Source organism: Phascolarctos cinereus, unplaced genomic scaffold (genome assembly GCF_003287225.1).
Source record: "Phascolarctos cinereus isolate Bilbo 61053 unplaced genomic scaffold, phaCin_HiC Scaffold_9;HRSCAF=440, whole genome shotgun sequence".
Taxonomy (NCBI): domain Eukaryota; kingdom Metazoa; phylum Chordata; class Mammalia; order Diprotodontia; family Phascolarctidae; genus Phascolarctos; species Phascolarctos cinereus.
Window position 1 is genome coordinate 106,323,997 of NW_027556402.1, and position 15,951 is coordinate 106,339,947.

The 15,951-nt window shown below is 34.0% G+C and overlaps 1 protein-coding gene across 3 annotated transcripts in view; it reads left to right on the forward strand.

Annotated features, from left to right (window-relative positions):
* The window catches only part of LRBA (LPS responsive beige-like anchor protein), a 760,465-nt gene that overhangs the window by 257,917 nt on the left and 486,597 nt on the right, over positions 1 to 15,951 (forward strand). For all 3 annotated transcript variants that reach the window (XM_020994027.2, XM_020994028.2, XM_078148462.1), the window contains exon 34: positions 7,023 to 7,084. In XM_020994027.2, the coding sequence (XP_020849686.1) occupies positions 7,023 to 7,084 (62 nt within the window). The remainder of the gene's footprint in view (positions 1 to 7,022; positions 7,085 to 15,951) is intronic.

Genomic DNA, 15,951 nt, shown 5'->3' on the forward strand with positions numbered 1-15,951 from the left:
TGGCATAATCCTGTGAATCTCCATTTCATACCTTTTGGTTTTTTTTTAAAAAAACCATATAATAAATTACATATACTACTTTGAAAACTCCTGCATGTTTGCACTTTCTTCTAAACTGCCTTCTGTCTTCTGTGCATTTGAAAAAAAATTTCAATTGCCTTATTTTTTGGAGCATCATTATTACAAATTGCTCTGATTCTCCCCAGTTAAAAACTAGTAGAAGAAGATCCTCACTTATAACACAAGTTATAAGTTATAATTATATAAATTATAATTATACAATACAAGTTACAAGTCATACAAAACAAATTGACAGTACCCACACCTAAAAATATATGGCTCTTTTTATGCTTCTCAACCATGCCCTCTCTGTAAGGTGGGTAACATGACTTCATTATGGGCCCTCTGGAGACACTACATCAATTTCAATTCCTAATTCTCTTGAGTTGTTTGTAGAAATTATTCACTCTGCATCAGTTCATACTACTTGAGATCTCCAAATTTGTTTCTCATCATTTTTTGCATCATAGTAATATTCTATTACATTTGTAAACTACAATTTTTTTCTCCCAGCCATTCCCCAAGTAATAGGCATCTTTTTCAATGTCCTTTTCCCCTTTCCCTTCAGGATCTCAGACATTTATTTGGCTAGCCCTCTCTCTGGCATTATTCTCTGTGTTCCCACCTCCTGCTTCTGTATGCACCTCACCGTGCATATTTCCCTGTTTAGTTTGATGTATATACTCCAACCTATTTGTGAGTGTGTGTCTGTGTGTTCAAACTTCCTTTATCTTTTTTTTTTTAGAAGAGGCATATCTGATGCCTAATCCCTCTCCCCTTCTTCCATGTTCCTGTGCTCTTTTTATACACTTCTGTTAAGCAAAATAGTGAGTTCCACTCCCTTACTGCTCCTATACACATTGAATTACTGTGTACAGCACAGTGTGTGTACAGCACAGTGCCTGCACATAGGAAGTGCTTAATATATGCTTATTGATTTGGATTTATTCTTTACCCTCCCCTTTTTTCCTCTCTCTTCAGACTCTCAGAACAGAACCAGTTCATCTCCAGGAACTTTGTTTTTTGTATCTAACTTCCTCAGTATCCTTAGAAGAGGTTAAAATTTTAAGGAAATGTTAGCTACTTTTCCATTTATTAGAATATTAGCTTTATATCATCATACTGTCTCTTTTAGTTGTAAAGTGAATTTACCTTTGTAGGTTTCTCTCAACTTTGTGTTTTGTTTTAAAAAAAATTCTGACTAAGCTCTGGTCTTTTCAGCAGAAATGCTTGAAAGTCCACACTTTAACTAAATATAGATTATTTTTTTCCTCTGTAGATGTTAATGGAAGCTGACTGATCCTATGTGATCCTGACTCTTCTGCTTTGGCACTTGAACTTTTTTCTGGACATTCATGGTATTTTTTCTTTGATGTGAGAGCTCTGGATTTGGCTATTTCATTCTTGAGACTTTTCCTTTTGAAATGACTTTCAGGAAGTGATTGAATGGATTCTGTCTTTATTCTTTGGTTCTAATAAATGTTGGCAATTTTCATTTATGCTTTCTTGATATGTGTCCAGATCTTTAAATTTTAATCTTCAGGGAACCCAATGATTCTGAAATTTTCTGTCTGACCTATTTTTGATTAAGTCAGTTGGATTTTTTATATCAATTAGTTTACATTTCCTTCTATTGTTTTAACTTTTTCATTTTGTTGTAATATTTTTGGCCATCTCATGGAATCATTGTTTTTCTTTAAGTCACTGCTTGCAATGATTAGAGTTGCTCTTTTCTTTTCAGAGGATGTTTAGATCTGCATAATAATTTTTTTTTCTATCCATTATTTTGTTGTGGTTCCAAGTGTATCTTCTTTGGTTTACTTGCCTTCCAGTGTTTTTTCCCCCTGAATTGAGATTTTGTGCCAGTACTAGGCTCTTTTTTTTCTGATGTGTTTTTATGTGGGTTTGTCAGTGCTATGTTTACCTCATTCTGGGTTCCTATGCTGACTTTCACTTCCTGGGTTAGATGTACTTGGATCCTTGAAGTTCAGAGCTCTGAGTATTCTGGAATCTCTCTGATGTCTCAGGACATAGTACTATTGTTCTTGAAGCCCTTGATTTCCTGTACTGTCCAAATCTGAGAGTTGCTGCCCTTCCCTGCCCTGCTCCTTCTTGGTGCTTTCCTGGTCCCCACTGTGGATGTATGATAACTCTTGGCTTTCTCTATGGTGGGTTGTGTGTGGCTCATGGGTAGGGGGAAGGCTTCTATTCTTGTTACTGCCTCACAAAAACCTAGAAGGCTGTTCATCTCCCTGGTCTTTTTCTTGCTATGGTGGGATGCTTCTGGGTTTTGTTTTGTTTTATTGTTGTTGTTGTTGCCTGTACTAGAATTGGTCTTGTTGTCTGTCTCCTTTCCTGTTGCCTCTGAACTTCTGGCTGAATTTTTCTGCATTTCTGAGGTGGAGGAAGTAATTCGTTGCAATTTCTCATTGGATATCTTTATCATTATTCAATCTCTTGCATCTTTCAGATTTTTTTTTTGAAGTAGGTATGTGCAAATTAGGTGGGCTAGAATTCCCTTTGGAACATTTTTTTTTCACTTGCTTATGCCTAGCTTTCATTTTTTTCTTTTGAAAACTGCCTATTCATATACTATGACACTTGTCTATTGGGGTAAAGATTTCTGTTCTTAAATAGACTTAAAGATGAGAGGGCCAGTGATTTCATTTTTCAATCTGGATTGTTCTTGTACTCTCCTGCCTTTGACACTGTTGATCATCGTCTTCTTAATACTTTCTTCTTTCTAGGTTGACACTTCTCTCTCTTGATTCTTCTCCTATATGTCTCATTGTTCTTTTTCTGTCTCCTTTACTACAACTTCCCCCAGTTTTCATCCACTTACTGTAGGTGTTACCCAGAGCTCTGTTTGAGGCATTCTTCTGTGTATATAAGAGTTTCTCTTGGTGATTTCATCAGCTCCCATGGGTTCATTTATTTATCTAGTCCCAGCCTTTCTCTTGGCCTCAATTCTCACATCTCCAGCTAGCTATTGGACATATCAAACTGGATGACTCATAGATGTCTTAAACTCAGTACTCCCCAAACTGAACTTATTCCCTTTCCCCTGAACCTTCTCCTCTTCAAAATTCCTTTTTACTCTTGAAATTACCACCATCTTCCCAGTCACCTAGGTTTATAATGTAGTTGTCATCTTCAGCTCACCAGTCTCTCTCACCCTTAGTATCTAATCGGTTGTCAGCTCCTTTCGATTCTACTTTCTCAGCATCTCTTACACACACCTGTCTTTCTCCTCTGATACTGCTGTCACCCTGGTACAGGCTCTTACTACCTTATGCTTAGACTGTTGTTGTTGCCTGAAATTTTTTGGTGTTCCTACCTCAGTTCTCTCTCTAGTCAATCATCCTCTAGTCAGGTACAAAAATAATCTCCCTAAAGTATATGTAGATTTGACCACATCAGCCTCCTAAGTTAATAAACTCCAGTAGCCCTTTTTTAATGACAAGATTGAATATAAAATCCTCTGTTTGGCTTTTACTTTTTAAATTCAATTTTATTATATTTTCAGTTTCAGATTCCCTCCCTCTGGCCCCTCATCCCAACTGAGATAGCCAGAAAAACAAACCCATTACAATCTATGTAGTCATGAAAATAAATTCCTGAATTAGCCATCTGACCCTTGCCTTCAAAAAATAAAGAAAAAGAAAGAGAATAAAATATGCTTCAGTCTGCACTTTAACAGAGATCTACAGATCTCTATCTGTAGGTCGATAACATGTTTCATCATGAGTCTTTTAGACTTACAGTGTCTTGGTCATTGTATTGTACTGACTAGTTACTAAATCTTTCAGAGTTGATTATCTTTACAGTGTTGCTCTTATTATATAAAATTATTCTCCTGATTCTCATCACTTCAATACGAATCAATTCATACAAGCCTTCCAAAGTTTTTCTGAAACCAGTCTCCTTCATAATTTTTTGTAGCACAATATTATTTCATCATATTCATATAGTATAGCTTATTCAGCCTTTTCCCAATTTATGTTCATCTCTTCAATTTCCAGTTAGTCACTGCACAACATGGCTGTTACTGTGTGCAGTGTTCTCCTGGTTCTGCTCACTTCACTTAGCATCAGTCCATATAAGTCTTTTCAGGTTTTTCTGAAGTCTGCCTGCTCATTATTTGTTATAGCACAATAGTATTCCATTACATTCATATACCACAACTTGTTCAGCCATTCCCCAATTGATGGGCATCCTATCAATGTCCAATTCTTTTTCACCGCGGAAAGAGCTGCTATACATATTTTTGTACATGTGAGTCCTTTTCCCATTTTTATGATCTCCTTGGAATACAGTCTTAGAAGTGCTATTGCTGGGGCAAAGGGTAATCACATTTTTATGCCCTTTGGGCATAGTTCCAAAATGCTCTCCAAAGTGGTTGGATTATTCCACAACTCCACCAACAATTAGTGTTCTAATTTTTCCACATCATCTCCAACATTTATCATTTTTCTCTTTTGTCATGTTAGCCAATCTGATAGGTGTGATGTATTACTCAGTTGTTTTGATTTGCATTTCTCTAATCAGTAGTGATTTAGAGCATTTTTTTTTTCATATGGCTATAGATAGCTTTAATTTCTTCATATGAAAACTGCCTGTTCATATCCTTTGACCATTTATCAATTGGGGAATGATTTGTATTCTTATAAATTGACCTTTTATATTTAAACTATTTCTGTTTGGAAATACTGTGGTATATTGTATAAGATGTTAATCTGAATGAAATTTTAGCTAGACTGCTTTCTTCCTTGGTACTTTCTGTTCAGGAGAGTGATATGTATAGATCTTTCCTTTATGAATGCCATTTTGGCACATCTATGGTGGATGAATTGGAAATGGGAGGGTTTTGAGTCAGGGATACTAATTTGGAGACGATTATAGTATTCTAGGTCATTAGTGTTAAACTCAAATAGAAGTGATTGCAGCCACAATATTGCCTTAGAAAACCTCAAATTAACATTTTCCATGTTGGATTATATTTTTGTTAATTTTGTTGGCACACTTTGGAGGGCCAGTGAATTTGATACCTCTGATAGAGGTGATAGATATTGAAGACCTAAACTGAGGTAGTTGTGTTGTAAGTGGAGAAAAGAGGTTACATGTCAGAAATGTGTGTTGTAAAGGTAGGAGACAAGAAAACTTGACAAGATTGTATATATGAAGTGAGGGCAAGTAAAGTTTTAAGTATTACTTTGATATGAATCTGGATTACTGGAAGTATAATGGTCCTTTTGATAGAAATAACAAAGTACATTATAGGGGATAGGATTCAGGGAAAAGTAATGAGCTCTGTTTTGGATGTGCTGGACTTTATGACCTAAATTTGGGATATCTAGAGGGAGTTGTTTATATAGAAGAATACCGAAAAAGAGCTCTCAAATGTGACTGCCCTACCTTTTAAGATCATTATAATAGTAGCATTACTAAGTATTTTAGAAATTTTTTTAGTCACTAGATTGGGCAGTTAACAGCATTAATTCCAGTTTAGTCATATGTTAAGCTATTCCTCATGGTCTTCCCAACTGCTAAACCACGTGGAATTTTTTCTTTTCTCTTTATGTCCTTTTTCTGTCATCTTTGTTTTTCTCTCTACTCTTTTTTTGCCATCAAAAATATCCTATTTCTCCTTTTTCCTTTCTTTTCCCCTGCTTATGCTTCAGCCTTTCCAAAGGTATCATAACATATTTCACTGGGCTAAACACATTTTGCTTCATATTTCACACATCTTTAAAGTAACCTGTCTTATTTTTTTTTAAATTCCTGAAATAAAGGCCAAATAGTCTCATTAGCACAACTATCTTGTTATCCTGAGGAGTAAGCTGTGGAAGAAAAGGGAAAGAAGAGTAGATGATTTTTCATTTGGAAGAGGTGAGAATAGAGATCAAAAGGTGGAGAGGAAGAATAAAAAAGGAGAAAGAGAAAAAATGGCTGTACATGGAGGGGGTGGTTATTGCAGAAAGCCACTAAAAACTCCCATGGGATATTCAGGTAATACTTATTGGAACCCATGCTGTTGACTGCCCATTCTGAAGAAGAATAAAAAGAAGTATTAAAAATTACAAGTCATGGTTGAACTGTAGGAATTTTACTCTTTGGAATAATAGACTTTACCACCTTAGAAACTGGAGAAGCTGTTTACAGTGGATTAGTTTAGGGCATTTTTCTTTTTTCTTCATATATTAGTGCAGACAATAATCTCTTTGCAAAACTTTTCTCTGGATAAAAAATTCTAAAGAGTATGCTTTTTATATCACATTTCTTTTGGATGGCATCAATGTAAGCCAAAATGATGCATTAAAGAAAAAAACGTAAATAAACGATTTATAAGAAATCAGGAATACCTAATGGGTAACTACTTACACTTCTGTTAAGGTTTAGTGTGAGGTCACAGGTCAAAGTACTAATAAGAGTGTTTGGGATGTCTACTGCCATGAAACAAAATAGAAACTTGATTGATAGCTAGAGGGTTGAAGGGAAAGAGAGGAGTGGAGAAAGCAAAGGTCATGGAGCCATTTCCCTTCTCTGCATGTGTAATGACCAACTCTCTCTAAAACACAAAATGTAGATGATATCAATCAATACAGCATATGTTGTGCACATTTCTACAAGTAATGATGAACTGTGAATATATATATATATATATATATATATATATATATATATATACACATACACACACATAAAAATATGAATTTGCATAAGTATTTCAATGATCCATCAAAAATATAGTGAAAAAGAAGTTGTACAATAAAAATAATATTCTCCTATTCAGACTTTTAGAAATAGTTTTTCTTGGAAAATTGCAAAATGTTTTGTTCTTAATTGCTGTATTGAGGTGTAAATGTTTTAACTCTTTTAAAAGATCACATTAGATGAAGTTTTCTTTTTATGCAATTAGCGCCATAGATGTACTTCAGCATACAATTTTTTTTTTACCTTAGGTCTGGTTTGCATGAAGTCTAGCAGCTCAGTTGTGGAATTGGTCATGCTCCTCTGTTCTCAGGTGAGTCAAAGCAGTTGCAAAATGTTTATTTTTTAGGAATTCCCAGACAAATTTTATTTTACAAAGTGTACCAGAGGTGGAAACAACTGCATTCTATGTTTTTGATTAATTACAATTTCCACGTGATAGCCTTTTAGTAATTTTATTTCTTTTTTGGGAAAATTCAAAACAAAACAAAAAACCAAAACTACTTCCAAACTCAGATCCTTAATGGATCATATTGGTTTATGTGCTTAGTGATCTAAGTAGGTGAGTGAAAACAGAGGTTTTTGGAGTCCCATTAAAAATGTCTAGGTTAGATGTAACCTCCATCTTGAGGTGACTAAATAATTCTCTGCTGTCATCTTTTATAAGAGGAGATAAAAATCAATACAATATTAAGGTTATAGAAACAGATTTATTTCTACAGCTTGAGAGTGGCATTCTGTCTCCTCTGGGAGTAATGGGTTTTCTTCTTTTTTTGTATGTGCAGAGGTTATAAAATGAGTGATAAATACTTTTGAACCCTTGTCATTGCTAATTATTTTTGACATGTACAGTGGATTTAGGGGGATAGCAGCAGAGCCATTTAAGTACTAAATTCCTAAAAGCAGGATTATTAAAATGTTTAAAAACTTCATAATATTCTTCCCATTGCTCTTACCTTATATTGAACTGAAAGATTTAGAGTATATTCACTTTGTATGTGTTCTATATACGTTTATGTGAGGATATATTTATGCATACAAACATGTACCATGTGAGTGAGCTAAATAAGACTTTTGGCTTATTTTTTTTTCATTGTCTTTTGCAAGTAAATAGAGGAGGGTTTTTATTGAACTATTTCTTTGTAGTCTTTTATAAACAATATCTTGTGGGCAGTAAATTCCCCTACTTAAAACTTTAAAATAGCCTTTTTTAATGGGAAGGGTATTGGTCTAAAGGTCAAGGGTTCTGACCCATTTCAAAACCTTTGACCTTCATTTATAGCCCTTATGGTTTACTTGCCTGACGAATAAGGATAATGCAAAATTAATGTTTCTTTGCATTGATTTATTCATTTTAGTGCCTATATTGCCAAATTTATTTAGACTGTGCTGATGGACATTTCATGAATACAAATGAAAGAATCATAGAAGGTGTGAAAGATCAATACTGTGCAGTGTCAATAAAGTGCAATAAGAACAATTACTTGTAGAGATTACACCTAATGGATTTTACAATGAACTAGCCAGTGAGTAGTTGTGTTTCTAGTAGGCTTATTATTCTAGCTCTAGTGAGAATCATGTTTGCATAACTTAATCATCTCCTTCAGAAAACATTGTGTCTTTGCAGTTAACAAATTTCAATCTCCTCTGCAGTTCTCTATTGAAAGAATTGCTTGCTTATTTCTTGGAAGAAAATTACCAATTGTTACTTTGAGACCTGTGTAAAATTTGTCTTTTTTTTTTTTTATTAAGAAAGTTATGTGCAATTTAGTTATCTTTCTTCAAAAGATTGACAGACATTGCTATTTATATTGATATTTTTGTAAATTAGGTTTTACCTTTTATAGAGAATGAGGAAGATATGTTTTTAATAGAAGGAAAAATGTCATATATATATTACTGTATACATAAATGTATATATGTGTGTGTATATATATATACACACATACATACACACACACACACACACACATACACATATATATGTGTAGTAAGTCTTCTGTTTAGTATCTCACATTGTTGAATGTTAGAAGCCAAAAAGATAGGTAATAAATGACGTGCTCTAATACACCTATTTGTCATACATGTCATAGTGCTGTTTAATGCTAATCTAATCAAATGAGATATGATGATCACTTAGCCAAGTAAATAACAAAATATGAGAAACCTCAGTGCTTGTTGTTTAAAAGAAATATATTTTTTCAGTTGTTAAATTGTTAAATATTTTGAGCTTAAAAATTCACTGCACCAGTAATATATGCTCACAATGAAAAATGATGTGGGAAAAAAAGCAAAAATTAGCTCCAGATGTATACAGATTGTCCTGCAGTGATAATTACATTTTTCACTTTGAATTTTCCTAATTCAAAGAGGTCAGCATGGCAATCACAAAAGTGATTTATTTTGGTAAGAAGTGAACTGTCTTTTTATACATGAAAGCTAAAGAGATATGAAATTCAATTTCAAGACGACATTTTGCAGATATTGGGAGGGGATGAGTTGAGGTTGATTGATATGTTTTTTTGGTCCAAGTTACAGCAGTAAGTGAACAGATAGCATCTTGCTAAAATTCCAATTAATTTTTTAAGAGGAGATGGAGAGGATTGTGTGCCAAAGATCAAAAGATCAGGTCAAAAACTAGTTTTTAATCTCATAAATAATCAGGTATTCTTGTGAACTTAACATCTGCAAATGTGATTTTAAACTTTACAAATTATGGATGTTTAATTTTGTGAAATTCAAGCACACTGTGATTATTTCTTCCATTTTCATTCATATGTAATTTTCTTGTTAAATTGTTTCACATAGTATTTAACAAACCACTTTATGTAATGGGAGGTATTAAAACACAAACTTGAAAAATATTCAAGATATCTTATTTGAAGTACCATCAGTATCAGGAAAGAGACTATAGAAATTTTTTTTGTGTCATAATTATACTTTCAAACATTCATTCACACAATAATGATTCATTGAGCCGCAGAATTAATAATTTTCCCTCCTTTGATTTTTAAAGCAGACATTTTATGGAACAAACAACTATTTACTGATGAGATTTCAAAAAAAAGGTTACCCCCAGACATAGTAGTATTCATTGGTAGTATAAAGGAGTCTTTACTGTAGTTTGGTCTATCCACAGATATATTTAGAAGATAGTTTGTACAAAATAACTCAAAAATTAGGCGTCATAGCCTTGATTTAAAATGTTGTATTGTTTAAAAATTAGGTGACATTTGATATTTTGGAAACTCTTTTTTGTCGTATAAAGGTGGAATAAGTTGTCACATATCCAGTATTGTTTTGCGCAAAACTCATAGGTTCCAAGTGTTCATACATTTGGGAAAATATCATCCTTTGTGAAAAACCATCTACATTTAAAGAAATGTTTCATTTAAAATTATTTCAGCTTTCTTGTACAAAATGTTTGTATCCTGCTTATTTGACATTAATATCATTTTTGAAAGAATTGACGTTACATTCAAGGCCACTTTATAAAAGCGTTGCATTGCTCATCCTAATTCAGTCTGACATACATTCCAATAACACTACCTCCCTTCTCGGGTTTAAAGCCAAATTTATGGCTGTGCATTGTGAAGTGCATCATTTAAAAATGGTTTCAACCCAAAACATCTAATAAATAAATAATGTGTATGGCTACTCAGTAGTAGACTTTCCAGACTAGAAATCATTCCATCGGATACTCAACAGTCCACTATCGGAGAGGGCTGTCAGATAAATCTTATAGTAGCTGCATTCATGTCCTGTAAATCACATGTTATTGTCTGAGCCTTCTGCCAGGTCATCTATTCTTTTCCCATTTATCAAAAATGCATACAGTGTATAGAAAAACTAGAAGCACTGTATAGTCTGGCCTGGTGTCCTGTCTGAGTAATTAAACCAGCAAAAGTTATAATAAAGTATTGTTTTATTCTGGTGTTTTAAAATTGAATGTTATCAAAATATATTAGGTTTGCAATTTTGAAACGTGTTTCCTTGAGATAATGGTATGGAATCTTATATACACACACATATTTACACATTATACATTTTTTCTGTCTTTTAAATATGAAATTTCTAAATAATTTAAAAATTATGTTAATCTAAAATGTAATCAGATAGCAACAGTTCTTCCTCAGCTTAGTTTCTCTTTTGTGCTTGAATCTCTTATACCTGAACTCATATTCTGTCTTTATAATTCAGTGTTTTTTCTTATTTAATCCCTTTTCTTATCTTCTCATGATCCTCCTCTTTTCCTGATGCAGTGTGGCACCATGAAGAGGTCACTCCATTTGAAGTTTTAGGATTACGGTCCAAATTTTACCCCCTTTACTTATTTGTGTGTTCTTGGGCAAGTTACTCCATTTTACTGGGTGTTAACTTCTTTAACCATAAAAGTAGAAAGTTCAATGAATGACCTCACTGATCCCTTCCATCTCTAAATGTACAATCCTCTGATTCTTTCCATTGATTGTTTCTGAATACATGGTATTTAGTGCTTGTTTTTTCTTTTACTTTTTTGACCCTTTTAATATCAGTAGATATCATTAATGCCATTTTATTTTCCTCAACACAAAATGAAAGTTAGACTTCCAATGCCTGTCATTTTCTGAGTAGAGCATAATGTTAACTGCTGCCTTTTGCTTGCAAGCTCGTGCTTATTTAAGAACGACAATGATTACAACAACGACTTGACTTTTACATAACACTTTAGGGATGGAAAGTGCTCTTGTATATATTATCTCATGTTATGCCTTCATGTCACCTATTAAAGCAATGGAGTTCCATCAGGAATCTGTTGTAGTTAGAGTAGCTTAATATAAAATAACATCAAGCTTTTGTGGCAGCTTAATTTGTGAGATTGTTTTACAGAAGTTCCTGTAGTGTAGAACTTGAAAAATCTTTAATGATATTCATTGAAATTGTCTTTAATGATAATTAGCAAAGATGTAGCCATTTTTCTGGTGCAATTGTGCTTGTTGAATTTTTCAGAAATTTTTTGCGTAGGTGTTATAACATGATTGCATTAGAGTAGTGGTTCTCAAAGTGTTGTCTGTGTACCCTAGGGATCCCCAAGATTCTTTTTATTAGGGATTCTCAGACCAGAAAGTTTGAGAACTTGTACATTAGAGAAATTCCAAGAAATGGAAAACTATCACTGTGTCTTAGGGAGAATAAAATAAATACTTGGAAACTAGAAATAAAATTGTTCTCAAGTTAATGCTCAATGTGTTTGTTAGGCCAGAACTATTATTATTTTTTTCAAAAGGCAGTACTATACTTACGATTTCAAGTAAGTTTTAAGTGTCTATTTGTAGCAGAGTGAACATTGAAATTGAAATGAGAGGATGACCTGTATTTGAATCACCACTCTGACATTTACTAGTATGTGACCATAGGTAAGTTTTTTAAATGTTTTGCTCATGTTTCCTCATCTGGAAGATGCAGAAATAACATTTGTACTATCTATTTCCAAGGACTTTTGTGAAGACAAAAGTCTTAAAGTACTATGTAAACTTGAGCTGTTAACAGTTGTTACCTACTGTGCATTTTTAAACATTTATTAGTAAAGCAAAGCTATTTTTATTATATTTATTAAATTCATATGTAATCTGTTTTTTCTTTTTTTTCTTTAAATTAATTTATTTTTAGTTTTCAGCATTCACTTTTACAAGATTTTGAGTTCCAAATTTTCCCCCTCTCCCCTTCCTAAGGAGACAGCATGCAATCTGACATAGGCTATACACATACAATTATATTACACATATTTCCACATGAGACATGTTATGAAAGAAGAATGAGAACAAAGGGAAAAACCACAAGAAAGAAAAAAAGAAAATGGTATGCTTTGATATGCATTGAGACTCCATAGTTCTTTCTCTGGGTGCGGATGATACTTTCTATTATTATTATGAGTCAGGAGTGACAGAAGTCAGATCTGCCATTTAGGATAGCCAAATGGGATACCCTGTGTATATGCATGCACACATATGTATATGCATATGTGTGTGTGTGTGTGTGTGTAAAACACACACACACACACACACACATTAAAGGCCAATAATGAGTTGAAGAGGCAAATAGGATTTTTGTCTTGTTTGATTGCAAGGTTGAGAAGTTTACTTTATGATATTCTTCTGATAAAGGCTCTTTGGGATCCTCTTCTACTCAGCTGACAGTTATCATTTCCAAATCACTAATTAGTCCGACACCTCAATTCAAAAATCTTCCATGGAAAAACAAAACCAAACATCTTCAAAGGCTCCCTATGATGAGTTCTACAGGTTTAGGGTGCTGGGACTCCAAAATCAGAACATGTGGGTCCTCCCCAAATGACCCAAGCCTTCTTTCAGCCAGAGACAAGGTTTATTAAAGATCCACCATACTGGGCAGACTCTTAAGGAATCTGAACATTTGTGAGCTATAGGCTAGGTTCTCCCCCCCCCCCCGATTTCATTAATTAATTAATTTATTTTTAGTTTTCAAATTCACTTCCACAAAGATTTTGAGTTCCAGATTTTCTCCCCATCTCGTTCCTTCCCCCACCATAAGACAGCATGCATTCTGAATACCCCTTCCCCAATCTGCCCTCCCTTCTATTTCCCCCACCTGTTATCCCCTTCCCCTTCTATTTTCCTGTAGAGCAGGATAGATTTCTGTACCCCATTTCTTGTATTTTTTATTTCCCAGTTGCATGTGAAAGCATTTTTAAAAAATGTGTGTTTTTAAAACTTTGGGTGCCAAATTTTCTCCCTTCCTCCCTCCCCATCCACCCTCATTGAGAAAGCAAGCAATTTGATACAGGTTATACATATGTAGTCATGCAAAACACTTCCATAGTAGTCATGTTGTGAAAAAATAACTGTTTCCCTCGCCCCCGTTTATTTTATTCTGTCTTTTGACCCTGTCCCTCCTTGAAGTGTTTGCTTCTGATTACCCCTCCCCTAATCTACTTTCCCCTCTCTATCATCGCCCTGCTCTCTTGCCCCTTCCTTCCTTGTTTTCTTGTAGGGTAAGATAGATTTCCATACCCAGTTGAGTGTGTATGTTATTCTCTCCTTGAGTCAAATCCAATGAGAATAAGATTCACTCATTTCCTCTCACCTTCTCCTGTTTCCCCTGCACTGTAAAACCCTTTCTCTATTTTACGTGAGATAATTTACCCCATTCTACCTCTCCTTTTCTCTTTTCCCAGTATAATACTCTCTCACCCTTTAGTTTTATTCTCCAGATATCATCACCCCTTCATCTTCAACTCACCCTGTGCCATCCATCCATCCATCCATCCATCTATCTATTTATCTATCTATAATACATATAATTTTTTCCCTCCAACTACCTAATACTGACAAAGGTCTCATGAGTTATAAATATCATCTTTCCATGCAGGAATGTAAACAGTTCAACCTGAATAAGTCCCTTATGATTTCTCTTTTCCTGTTTACCTCTTCATGCTTCTCTTGAGTCTTGTATTTGAAAGTCAGATTTTCTGTTCAGCTCTGGTCTTTGCATCAGGAATGCTTGAAAGTCCTCTATTTCACTGAATGTCCATTTTTTTTCCCTGAAGGATTATACTCAGTTTTGTTGGGTAGGTGATTCTTGGTTGTAATCCTATCTCCTTTGCCCTCCAGAATATCATATTCCAAGCCCTCTGATCCCTTAATGTAGAAGCTGCGAAATCTTATGTTATCCTGATTGTGTTTCCACAATACTTGAATTGTTTCTTTCTGGCTGCTTGCAATATTTTCTTCTTGACTTGGAAACTCTGGCATTTAGCTGCAATATTCCTAGGAGTTTTCCTTCGGGGATCGCTTTCAGGAGGAGATTGGTGGATGTAATCTACTTTTTCTTAGTTCTTCCTCCACCCTCTCCCCACATTTGTTTGATTCATTCATTCACTGAGAATGAGAAAGCACCTCCTGTGTATTTAATGAGTATACTTCTTTCTTAATTGAATGTTATGCCTAGTGATAACCATTTTGTTATCATACTCATGGCAGGCTTATTGATCATGGGAACCAGAAAATATATGTATTTTAGCAGCTGTTGATGTTCCCTTGGTCACTTTTTTGGGGTTGTCAGAGAGGTCTGAGATTGTTTCCATGCTTTTGGCATCTTCTCCTCCCTTAAAATACCTTCATATTAAATTTCCTCCCCATTGTAATTGCCTCTAGTACAGATCTTATGTACTTGGTGTCATTTGGGTTCCTTTTCTACATTCTCTCTAGTTCCACTTTTACTTGCTTGGTAAACACCTTAAGGACTGTGATGTTCAGAGGCAGTGGTTCCACTATTCTTGAGGGATAAAATAGATTGTTAAAATTGTTGTGTCCATTTTTCCTCCATTTGTAGTCCTTTACATTTTCAGCCTTGATTGTCCTTGAGTTAACTTTGCTTAGTTGGCTATCTTGTCATCTGTTTAAACTGGCTTTACCTTCCGTTGCTTTTTGCTTAATTAGGTAATTTTCCATCTTCCATTTTTAGAGCCAAATTTATATTCCAACTTGTTGCTTTTGCTAGCAACAAGTAAATCAGATATTTGTTGATTGGTCACTTTCGGGGCTCTTGCTTTCTTTGCTGTGGCTTTTTACATTGAGTTTAACTTCTGGCTAAAATTATTATCATTTATTTGATGCCATTTTTCTTTTTTATTTCTCTTTCTTAAATTTATTTGTTTAAATTAATCAGTTTAAAATCATTTCAGTTGTTCTACACATCTTTTTCTTAATGTTATTCTTTTTTTTTTTAAACAAATTATGATATTAATTTTTTTTATCTAACTATATACAGACAGATGACTTGGGGATCATTGCAATCTCAATACAACTTTTTTCGTCTGTTAAAATATAACTTATTTTATTCTTTATTGAGTTGTTTGGTGGCTACCATGTCCAGGGCCTGCCAATTAATGTTTTCTTAAAAAGTGTTCATGATAGAGAATCTTAAGGCTTCTGTGTAAAGTCGTTAGCCTCTCTAATTTCTTTTACCAGAACTATATTTTCCTATGTATCTCTTACCATCTTTAATTTCTTCCTACCTTTGTCGTGAAGTGACCAAGTATCAGAGTGTATGTTAATTTGATTTGTTGTTTTTGTAATTTTCTCTACTACTTGTTGTTAGTAACTAATGTTGATACATAAGATAAATGATTCACACAATGGTCTTTTTTACATATAGGTATAA